The following is a 12,445-nucleotide window of genomic DNA, read 5'->3' on the forward strand; positions in this document are numbered from 1 at the left end:
GCCAAACCTATCCATTGTTGCCTATATGTTTTTTAAAAATAAATATTTTCTGTTCTGAGTGCCGTTGCTCACATTTCTTTATGATATAAGGCATCGGTTTAAGGTGATATTTGTTAGGCATGCAGATTATTTGTCCCTCTTTTAAATTGGAGCGAGCGTGGAGCGATTTGACTGGAGCGGGAGGAAATTTTAGTGGAGCGAGAAGCGGTGTTGAGCGGAGCGACTTAGTGCGAATTAGAGCGGAGGAGCCGGCGGAGCCAACAGCCTTGTGAGCGAGGAGCGGAAATTCTCACCGCTCCACTCCGCTCACATGCTCTGTTGTCATCACGTGACAGCGTGGAGGAGAAATAGAGAGGTGGGGAAAGATGGCGAGTCCCGCACCAAGTCACCTGCTCTCGAAAAAGAACACAACTTATGCAGTTTGCCAGTATTTTGGGTTTCGACCGAACGAGAAGGGAGAGGCAGTAAATACGGATTTATTTAATTGATTCAGGTATTTTTATTTGGTTTACGTTAAAAACAATATTGGAAATAAGACTGGAAAGAAGTTTTTGTTTAGGACTTTTTATAATATGGATATGTTTATGTTAATTCAATTGTGGTTGACTGTTGTAGGTCTATTTGCACTTTTTTATAAGCTGCTCTTCTTTGTTATTAAAAGTTGTTCAGGCGGTGTGATTTAATTTGACTTGTGTGGGCGTCTCTGCGCGAAAACTGTTCTGGATGTTTATGTTAATTTAATTCTGTTTGACTGTTGTATTTGCACTTTTTTATAAACTGCTATTTGTTGCTAGTAAAAGTTGTTAATATTGTTCTGCATATTATTTTGTTATTGTTTCAGTATTAGTGTTTGGTATTCAGTTTCTGAATGGTTTAGGCACAAGCCAACAGTTTGGTGACGCTGTCTGAGCCTTACGTCACAATTTTTTTTTTATTATTCACGGTAATACCGTATACCGAGGTAAAATAGGGAGGAGGTTTGACGGTATCAAAATTTGGATACCGCCCAAGCCTAATCTGAGGTAGAAGGATGAGGATTACTGTAAAGACTGACTTCCTGTGCACTAGAATTGGAAGTATATTAATTGAAAAGTACATTTTAGATTTCAATCCTCAGCTTACATCTGGATAAAGCAGGATCCACCTGCACACTGCAGTATATCGATTAAGAAGGACTGGGCAATAGATTGTCTTCTTCTGGGGTGGATGTTTTTGCTTCGATATCAAATAAATGCATTTGTTACAGCCCACTGGCATGCATGTCTCTATAGGGCTGGCTCAGAGAGGAGTGCGTTAATATTTGTAGATTAATACAAGGATCTCGGCATCTTCTTTCTCCTCCTTTTTCTGCCACAATGAGCCAGTTGTTTTCTAATAGAGCTAACAAACAGATCATCTCTCCTAACAAAAGTGGTCACACATAGTGAAATAGAATGCAAACAAACAAATATATAAACAAATAAATCAATAGACAAGAAAAAGCAACAACAGCCAAGTCTAGTGAATGAGGTTGAAACGATACCAAATGTTTCATACAGGAATCTTAATTTTAGATTATTCTAGGGCTGAAAGATTTATTGATTTCAAATCGAAATCGTACTTTCAATCACATAGACTACGATTTAGGATATGCATTTTACAACACATCTGACCCAGGCTTTAAAACTGTCATGATAATAGTTTTACAAATTCATGCCGTCCTTGTTGTGTGACTGTCATTCTCACCGATTAGAAGTGCTGTGCTCTTCAACTGCCGGTCATGTGCACCAAACAGGTGGGGCCCAAGGCGACTGTGTAAACGCCCAAAAACAATAAACACGTGAAACACAAGGAAAATATTTGTGGTGCGAAAAAAAGCTTCACATTTGCACATATTTTTAGAAAATAGGTTACAACCATAAATCAGGATTACAAATGCACAATAAGGGACGGAAACCCTATATTTAGATTTTTTTCCTGTCTGGTGGCATGTGAATGGAGCAGCATTTTGATAGTCAGTTGAATCCAGCCAATAATATCCAAAACGAAAGTCAAATGATTTTTGACTGGCTGTCAGGGTTTGAGGCACACAGATCCCGCCCACTTGCTGCTCAGTGTCTGGCAGTTACAGGTGTACAAACCTTTGGGTGCGTGAGGAAGCTGCCAGAAATCCCAGCATTCTGAGCACACGTATATTGTGTTTGTGCCTTTGTAATCCCAAGGGACAAAATACATCCCTTCCTGTTAAATGTAATGAGGTGTTTCTGTGGAGTGGAGTGGGGAGTGAGCAGGACCGCCTTAAAAACGATCTACACAGGACTGATTAGGTCTGTACTCCATTATGGAAGCATAGTGTATGGATCTGCGGCTAAAACGTTACATAATAAGCTGTATGTGATCCAAAGTCAAGCGCTAAGGCTCAGTTGTGGAGCTGTTAAAACCACGCCAGTGGCGGCCATCCAGGTGAAGATGGGGGAGACGCCCCTCCATCTTAGGAGAGATCAACTGGGCCTGATGTACTGGGCAAATCTGAGGGGTCACAGTGAAAGTCATATGAGCCAGTCAGTTTTAATGCAGTGCCAAGATACAGGGTAGGGAGCTGTATGGCGGATAGATACAGAGAAGATGTAACTCTGTATGCATCCAAGACGAATGATGAGAGAGGGAGTCGCCTATGTAATTCCACAGCTAAAGTTAGCAACTGCTAGAAGACTTGATGATGACTTAGCTGTGTACACAGCAGAATTAGTCGCAATATGGTTGGCTCTGCTTTGGGTTGAAGATGGCAGTAATTGCTTCTGATTTCAGTTCAGCATTAATCAGCCTTAAAACGTGTCAGTCGGATATTATATTTGAAACAGTACAACTAGCAGACAGTCTGTCACAGTCAGGAGCTTCTGTAACTTTTGTTTGGGTGGCAGCCCATGTAGGAACTGAGGGGAATGAAATGGCAGAAACATCCGACAAGACAGCAGCAGGAAGATCCACTGTAGACATTAATGTTAATTATAGCAAATGAGAAATTAAGTTTTAGTTAAAAAGGAGTGGCAGACACTATGGGACAATGGACAGACTGGAAGACAATTTTATAGTATCCAAAATAAAGTGGGGAAAGGCAGAAACATGTAAAGAAGTAAACAGGAAGAAGGTATAATTTCGAGGAGGAGATATGGGCACAGAAGATTGAATAGCACATTGTTTTTAATGATGAAACACACTGATGGCAGTTGTGTTTATTGTGATTGTCTAGAGTCCGTAGAACATGTTATTCTGCACTGCCCCAAATATCACACACACAGACAGAGATTAATCTCACAACTGTCAGGACTTAAGGCTAAATCTACAGGATATATTACAAAGAGGATCAGGTGACATTTGCTTTAAACTCATATTCAGTGTTTTGAAGGAGACGGGTCTGAATGTAGTGTTTTTATTGTTATTATTTGTATCTAGTTTTCTCTCCCTGTTGGGAGGTTAGTGTCCTGAGCCACACTCCAGTCCAGCCAAACGCTTTAAAAATTAAAGAAAGAGAAGTAAATCCTTTCTGGTTCAGCAGGTTCTTTCGAGCCAAAAGAGAAACAGGAGAGCTGTCGGTAAAATCCACCAATAGGGGGGAGGGGGGTGTCATGGTCGTGGATCGAATGTTCAAATTTTGTATATATGTATGTTGTCATACATTTTATTTAAACCAAAATTGTTATATAAATGGTTTGGCATGAACATTTGATCTATGTTTTGTTAGTAAAAGAAAAAAATGGAAGTACCACTGCCCAGATTCTGCCCCTGGATAGTTTGGCAATTAAGTTGAAATCTGTTTGAAATCATATTAATCACTTTATAAGAAGTAACATGTTACTGAGTAACTGGGAGCTACATGCCAAACCGTCCATCCTGGCTGCTACCTGCTGTCTCTCTGTTCTGCCACTAGATGTCACTGCTTCTCTTATACTGTCATAAGCAAGCTGATGTCAGGAAGCCGCCCTAATGAAATAAGCTCAGAATGTGGATAGCAGTTACATCTATTTAAATACAAATGTAGGTTATTATTCCCCCCCAGCAGCAGCAGTGGTAGTCAGTGTCAGTGCAGGACCTTTGTCTCTCCATAAAATGCCTATTTTAGCGGCGGCACAGAGGGCAGCGCTGTGGCTTCACACCCCCAGTGTTGGAGGCTGAGCCCCCTGTCTGTCTGCAGCTGCACGCTCTCCCTCTATCACATGGGTTTCCTCCTGCCGTCCAAAAACACTCCCCCAGGGTGAACCTGTATCCTAGGCCTTCTGCTGTCTGAAATAGACCCCCCCACCCTGCCCCACCCCCAAACCAGGATAAGTGGCTGGAGGATGGATGGATTAATGGATGGATATTTGTGTTTTTTTCACAGAGACCGAGAGAAAAGATGTAATTCACACCCACATGAAAGAGACTTATCATCCATATTCAAGGTGTGCATTTATTATCTAAAATTTATTCTAAATTGACATACAATATACCGAGATATACAATAAGTAGTTCATCCTGTCAAAGGGATGATATTTACAACTAATTCACAAATGAAATTATAAAAAGAAATGGTGCCAGGAGTGATAATAATTAAACTGTAACTGTTCATATCAGTTACTGGAGGAAAAAGCTCAAACATTTCTGAAGGATGAGCTGATGAAGTTGAAAAGGTACCTGGAACAGAATGACCCAGAATGCTCTGAGCCTCAGCTGGAGGAGGACAATGACCTGGACAGTGATGGTCAGATGCAGAAGACCTGTGGTAGAGAGGGAGCTCTGAAGATCACACTGTACATCCTGAGGACCATGGAGCAAAATTATCTCGCTGACATGCTGAAGAAGAGTGAGAGCTGTACCTCATTCAGTGTGTGTTTGATTTGCCACAGAAACATAGTTTATGAAAAAATGTGTATTACATTTCAGTTTATCATTTATTTATCTTGATGTAATTTGGGTTATATGAGTAAAAAAAAATGTTTTTTTCTCATTTCATTTCAGGGCATCTTCTCTCACAGTGTCAGCACATAATCAAATGTAATCTGAAGAAGAAATTTGAGTGTGTATTTGAAGGGAAAGCTAAGGAAGGACAGCCAACACTTCTCAATGAGATTTACACAGAACTCTACATAACTGAAGGGGGAACTGGAGGAGTCAATGATGAACATGAAGTGAGACAGATTGAAACAGCATCCAAGAAAAGGGCAACAGAAGATACTGCAGTCAAGTGCAATGATATATTTAAACCCTTACATGGGCGTGTGACACCTATCAGAACTGTACTCACTAAAGGGGTTGCAGGTATTGGGAAAACAGTCTCTGTGCAGAAAGTTATTCTTGACTGGGCAGAAGGAGAAGCAAACCAGGACATTCAGTTCATATTTGCTCTTCCCTTCCGGAACCTGAATTTGATTAAGGATGAATACAGTCTGATTGATCTGCTTCACCACTTTGTCCCAGAATTGAAATCGCTTGAATCCACTGAGCTGTGTAGATACAAAGTTTTGTTGATCTTTGATGGTCTGGATGAGTGTCGCCTTCCTCTAGATTTTCAGAACAATGAGAGTTGGTCTGATGTAACAAAGAAAACGTCACTGGATGTGCTGTTGACTAACCTCATTAAGGGGAATCTGCTTCCATCCGCTCTCCTCTGGATAACCTCCCGGCCAGCAGCAGCCAATCAGATACCTCCTGAGTGTGTCCACCAGGTGACAGAGATACGAGGGTTCAATGATGCCCAGAAGGAGGAGTATTTCAGGAAGAGATTTAGTGATCAGAGCCTGACTAGCAGGATTATCACACATGTGAAATCAACAAGGAGCCTCTTCATCATGTGCCACATACCTGTGTTCTGCTGGATTTCAGCCACTGTCCTTGAAAGGCTTTTTAGTGATTCTGATAGTGGAGAAATTCCAAGGACCCTGACTGAAATGTACACACACTTCCTGATCTTTCAGGCAAGTGTAAAAAATGACAAATATATGGAAAAACATAAAATCAAGCTTAATAAACGGTCTAAATCTTGCAAGGAATTCCTTTTAAAACTTGGTAAACTGGCTTTTCATAACCTTGAGAAAGGCAACCTCATATTTTATAAGCAAGATCTGACAGAGAATGGCATTGATGTCAAAGAGGCTTCAGTTTACTCTGGAGTGTGCACAGAAGTCTTTAAAGAGGAGTATGGGTTATACCAGGAGAAGGTGTACTGCTTTGTGCATCTGAGCATTCAGGAGTATCTTGCTGCTTTATATGTGTTTCTGTCAAACTCATCAGCTGACCTGCTGAAGACTGCAGTGGATCAGGCATTAAAGAGCAAGAATGGACACTTGGACCTCTACCTCCGCTTCCTCCTTGGCCTCTCAACAAAGTCCAGTAAGATTCTGTTACAAAGCCTACTGGGCCAGAAAAGAACCAGGTCTCATAACAATAAGAAAACACCCCAGTACATCAAGGAGAAAATACAGGAGAATTTATCTGCAGAAAGGACCATCAACCTGTTCCACTGTCTGAATGAACTGGGTGACAATTCTCTAACAGAGGAAGTACAAAGATACTTGAGTTCAGGAAGTCTTTCAGCAGCAGACCTCTCACCTGCACAGTGGTCAGCTCTGGCCTTTGTGTTACTGATGTCAGATAAGGAGCTGGATGTGTTTGATCTGAAGAAATACCTCAGATCAGATGAAGGTTTTCAGAGGCTGCTGCCTGTGATCAAGAAATCTAGGACAGCTCTGTAAGTGATCTTACATATGTCTGTTGCTAAAGAAGTACAGATGTTATTCACGATACTGCTTTTATATCTTATCAAAACAATTATAGTGTATTTATATAGATCACCTAGAAATTCTTTTTAATTTTGGATACTGCAGGATATATATATATCTTTTAACATTATTGGTGTGGTGTGTGGTCCAGTGGGTTCGGACTCTCTGCCTGTGGTCAGAAGGTCACTGGTTTAAATACCTGACCGACAGAGTGATGCTGGTTTTGGGCCCTTGAGCAAGGCCCTTACCCCCCAGCTTCAGGGGCGCTGGATGCTGGCCAACCCTGCGCTCTGACCTCTCACCTGTATGTGTGTGTAAAAGAGGGCAAGATCAGAGAGGCGACAACACTCTTTTACCAGGGGGATGAATAAAGAATCACTATTTCATCCCCATCTGACAGGACTGATAATTGTCTGATTAGTATTTTGGAAATTTAACAGGTTCTCAGGTACAATAAAACAGAAAATAAGGATTTCAGTCATGGTGTCAGCAATTCAAAAGTCATATAAAAAATAATTAAAAAGCTCTTCTTGACATTCAAATCCCACATAAACACGCACACACACATATCCCAGGCAGGAACTAAATCCAAAACCCTAGAACCCCTGGCTCAGCTGTAGTGCTGATCACTGGACCCCAGCACTGCTCAGACCTTTATAAAAATACTTATACAAATATAGGGCTGCAACAACCAAGCGATTAAATCGATTAAAATGGGCTATTAAAATAGTTGGCAACTAATTTAATAATCAATTCGTTGGGTCTACGTTATTATACACACAAGTACAGTGGCTACCCCCTAATTTGGTAGCAGTAAGCTAACCAAAGGCGCGGTGGCAGTAAAGCACTATTAAGCTGGATACCAACCGGCATAAAAGAAAAAGGAGACGAGAGCCATTGCCGAGCCTTGAGTAGCTTACGTGATGAATTCTGGAAGAATTGAAAAAAATGTTTGAAAATGGCGGAGGCGGACACAACATAGTCTTGTTTTAATTCTGCCAGAAACGTGAAAATGTACTTATGCATTTACTCGGTCGGCAGTACGTTGCCAACTAGCCTGCCTGCTTTTGTTAGCTGCAGTGGTACTGGGCTTTCTTTGCAGCGTTGATTTAAACTCCTCATAACCTTGCAGAATTAGCATACTCCGTGAAACATGGAAATCGCGTCTATGGCAAGGCCATATATAACATTTAATCTCTAGACTGGATATGTATTGCAGATATCCGTAATTCAAATTCTTCCAAGTCAAAAAGAGTGTTTCAGATATCCACAATGACATTCTTCCTGTCCACAATTGTCATTTCAGATATCAACGTCGTCATTCTTCCTAGGAGAAATTAAGTCACTTTTGCCCTTCATGTCTATTGGGCTTTCAATTTCAGATATCCAGAATTACATTTCAGATATCCAGAATTACATTTCAGATATCCAGAATTAACAAAACCAAAAGGACCACGAGGGGTCAAAAACTAAAGGGGATAAATAAAGCACAAAAACCGAATACACATCAAAAACAGAAAATAGCAAAAACCATTGAACATCGCAAACAACAACAACAACAATGATGCCCTGAAGAACTAAACAGAAGCAGGAACTAAAATACTAAGGGGTAACGAGACTAACACAGGACAGGTGAGGCTAATTAACAAAGACCAGGGAAACAGGGCACAGGTGAAACTAATAAACTCAAAGGAACTAAAAACAGGGAAACTAAGAACTAACCAAGGAAACAGGGAAACAGAAACCAACACTAGGGAATTACAAACAGGTAAAGACACAAGCAGGGGCACAAGGAACAAAACCAAAACCAACCACAAAATCAGACACAAGTACTAAAGAAACTCAAATGAAACACTAGGGAGCAAAATACAAAAACAGAGGAGGCGGGATTTGGACACAGGACAGAAGGGTACACAGACAACCACATGCTCAGCACATTTAGCCACATGACCAGACAGATAACAGGGGAGAACAAAGACTAACATGAAGGATGAGATGACCAGCAACGCCTGCTGGTCAAACGGGGAAGGGACACAGAGTGAGACAACAGGGGCTGACACTGGTTATCCGAAATTGACGTGCCTTCCGCCAGTATGTTTCCCTATCGTCGTCATTTCAGATATCTAGAATGGCGGTTCGACGTACATCCGGTAAAAATATATAAATATAAAAAATATAAGCCAGCTAAATTATTGATGCCATCCATACTGTTGCTATGACAGTTCTCTAAAAACCCCTTATTACAAATAAATTAATAACTACATACGTTTTAATAGAAAGCTAAGAACTTGCACGGTAAAATATAAAACGTTCTTTGTTTCGTCCGCCTCACGTTGCTGAACATATAGTTTTTGCTGTTAATTCAGCGGAACATAAAGTGATCAGCATGATACGTTTAGCTCATCTGTACTGTTCAGCACAAATACAGACTACTGTGCAATTAAATCAGTATTAGCCGGGAGTTTTGCTCCAGTTTCATTTTTGATTTGGTCACCCAGAGGGTATGCTGACAGACAGACAGACAGCTAGCGCAAGTGCCGTGTTGAGGGGCTGTCAGTTGTTCGCAGTCAATGCATGGGATGGTCATTCATTCACAAAATGCATAATTTTGACCAGAGCATGTAAGTTGAGCTCATCGCTCACGGACCTGTACGCTCCTCCAGCTCCCCCCCACTCACAGCCGCTTCGCTCATTATTGCCCCCCTCACGGGTCAATTTTAATCCCACTCCAAGGAAATCGCTCACCGCTGTCTCCAAGAACGAAAGTTTTAGCCTTAACATTAGCCTGGCATCAAAATAAATGAGCAGTCAAATCCACATTCAAGTAGAAATGGTTTATTTCTGGGTCAGTCATGCTTCAGACACAGCAGATAAATAGATTTGCCCCCCCCCCCCCATCAATAATCGATTAATCGGAAAATAATCATTTATCAAATTATCAAAATAATCGTTAACTGCAGCCCTATACAAATTTTACAGAGTCTCAGGGTAACTCACCCTATAAGGTCATTAAACAGAAGTTTGATCTCAAATAAAAACTGTTTGTCTTGCTGACTACGACAGGGAAACAACAAAATTACTGATATATTTAAATATCCCAGTTAATGAATGGATTTTAGAGCATGTTCACTCTCATACTCTTATTCAAATTGGCTCTGTAGGACAATATAGAACAGGATTTCGGAATGTATGACTTATACAGCAAATAGTGAAAATACACTGTAAACTCACAGGAGAATCTGTATTATACCAAAATCTATTCATCTGACTAAGTAGGCTATATGCTTCATCACTTATTGTATTTTAAAATAAAAATGTTTATTTTGATATATGTCATGACCTGTGGGTCCAGTCCTCATGTGTGCCACGCCCCCTCATTACCCACGTGTACTATCCCGATTGTGATCACCTGTTTCCTGTTATTTCGTCTTGTCTTGTGTATTTCAGTCCGCGTTCAAGTCTGTTTCCCCAGGTCTGTCATTGATGTTGTTTATCATGCTGTACCCTGCTCTGTCGTTTTGTGGAATCAAACCCCGATTTCTGACTCCACGGCTTTGCTGCCTTCCTGCCCGCCAGGCGATCATAACAATGTACCTGTGTGTGGTGTATGTATTTATATCTTAACACGTTTCCTTTTCCAGGCTGGACAGCTGTAATCTCACAGAGACATGCTGTGAAGTGTTGGCTTCAGCTCTCAGATCAAACTCCTCTCAGCTGAGTGAGCTGGACCTGAGTGACAATGACCTGCAGGATTCAGGGGTGAAGCTGCTCTCTGCTGGACTGGGAGATTCACACTGTAAACTAGGGATACTGAGGTCAGTATTACTGGGTATTCCACACTGTAATCTGTAATTACTGAAATCTTAATTGGAGTCGTCACATTTACTTAAATGTAATACTCATAGTGGTGAGGTTTTTTATTTATTGGAAAGATATTGTCTGTCTCTCTGCAGGTTGTCAGGCTGTAGAGTCACAGAAGAAGGCTGTTCTTCCCTGGCTTCAGCTCTGAGGTCAAACCCATCACACCTGAGAGAGCTGGACCTGAGTGACAATGACCTGCAGGATTCAGGGGTGAAGCTGCTCTCTGCTGGACTGGGGGATTCACACTGTACACTGGAGATACTGAGGTCAATATTACTGGGTATTCCACACTGTAATCTGTAATTACTGAAATCTTAATTGGAGTCGTCACATTTACTTAAATGTAATACTCATAGCGGTGAGGTTTTTTATTTATTGGAAAGATATTGTCTGTCTCTCTGCAGGCTGTCAGGCTGTAGAGTCACAGAAGAAGGCTGTTCTTCCCTGGCTTCAGCTCTGAGGTCAAACCCATCACACCTGAGAGAGCTGGACCTGAGTGACAGTGACCTGCAGGATTCAGGGGTGAAGCTGCTCTCTGCTGGACTGGGGGATTCACACTGTACACTGGAGATACTGAGGTCAATATTACTGGGTATTCCACACTGTAATCTGTAATTACTGAAATCTTAATTGGAGTCGTCACATTTACTTAAATGTAATACTCATAGCGGTGAGGTTTTTTATTTATTGGAAAGATATTGTCTGTCTCTCTGCAGGCTGTCAGGCTGTAGAGTCACAGAAGAAGGCTGTTCTTCCCTGGCTTCTGCTCTGAGGTCAAATCCCTCACACCTGAAAGAGCTGGACCTGAGCTACAATCACCCAGGTGACTCTGGAGTGAAGCTGTTCTCTGCTTTACTGGATGATCTCAGCTGTAAACTGGAGAAACTGAAGTGAGTACAGAATGTGTGTCTGTCCCTGCTATAGACTTGTGTATGTGGAAAAAATGCAACAATTAAATAAATGGATACAGCAGTACTATGTCATTCTGCTTCTGCTATAGTGTGGACCACAGTGGAGAGTGCAGAACCAGACCAGGGATGCAGAAATGTAAGTCGGTTTGTTTTTTATTCTTAATATCATTAATACTACTTTATGATACTGTGTGTGTGTGTGTGTGTGTGTGTGTGGTAGGGTTTGGATTTAAAGATGACTACTTCCTTATATAAAGAATAGTCTGGGAAAATCTGTAGAAATACATGCAATCTTTTTTGAGATTTGTTAGTATTTTCGTAAGAAAGCATCCGTAATCTCCCCAAACTGGCCGGGACACTGAACGATGGGAGTTTCGGCCCTTTTTAGTGAGCCGGATCATTTGCCTCAGCTCACCAAGAAGAGTCGGCTCTTCCGGCTCCTAAACGGCTCTTCGTTTTATCACTTCAGTCCAGCCAGATTCAGCGCTGTTTTGACCCATGACTGATATGTGTACTAAACCTTATAATTTCCTTAATACCATAATTTTACATTGTGTTTGGTATAAAGACTAAATGTAAAAACATCAAACACTACTACACCTGTATTGAACATTTTATAAGTGGAAAAGTTGTTTTTGTGGTTGATCTAACAAAAAAGGCAAATAACATAAATAACTAATAAAAGAATAACAGCAGCATCCAACAGTTTTAGTTGTATCTGTCCATTATAACAACCATCAACTTTCTAACAGTGTTACATTTTAACATTTCCTTTGGGGCAGAAAGGCTAAGTGCCTCAGCTTAGATGGGCTGATCCGGCTTCTGGCAGTAGCAGCACGCTAGCCTGTCTTTTTTCTTCCATCTGAACTGTTGGATGCGCAGTTCTTAAGTGTCTGAGAAGGTTGCTTGTGGACCCTGCTCGAAATGACAGCTTCATCT

General features: G+C 41.1%; 1 protein-coding gene across 1 annotated transcript in view; it reads left to right on the top strand.

Annotated features, from left to right (window-relative positions):
- Positions 1 to 12,445, top strand: part of LOC140588902 (uncharacterized) — a 69,981-nt gene that overhangs the window by 994 nt on the left and 56,542 nt on the right. Inside the window, exons 2-7 of the mRNA XM_072711542.1 lie at positions 4,358 to 4,418; positions 4,591 to 4,819; positions 4,975 to 6,703; positions 10,376 to 10,549; positions 10,688 to 10,861; positions 11,000 to 11,173. Coding sequence (XP_072567643.1) covers positions 4,633 to 4,819; positions 4,975 to 6,703; positions 10,376 to 10,549; positions 10,688 to 10,861; positions 11,000 to 11,173 — 2,438 coding nt within the window. The 5' untranslated portion in view covers positions 4,358 to 4,418; positions 4,591 to 4,632. The remainder of the gene's footprint in view (positions 1 to 4,357; positions 4,419 to 4,590; positions 4,820 to 4,974; positions 6,704 to 10,375; positions 10,550 to 10,687; positions 10,862 to 10,999; positions 11,174 to 12,445) is intronic.

This window comes from Paramormyrops kingsleyae, chromosome 4, assembly GCF_048594095.1.
Source record: "Paramormyrops kingsleyae isolate MSU_618 chromosome 4, PKINGS_0.4, whole genome shotgun sequence".
Classification (NCBI taxonomy): domain Eukaryota; kingdom Metazoa; phylum Chordata; class Actinopteri; order Osteoglossiformes; family Mormyridae; genus Paramormyrops; species Paramormyrops kingsleyae.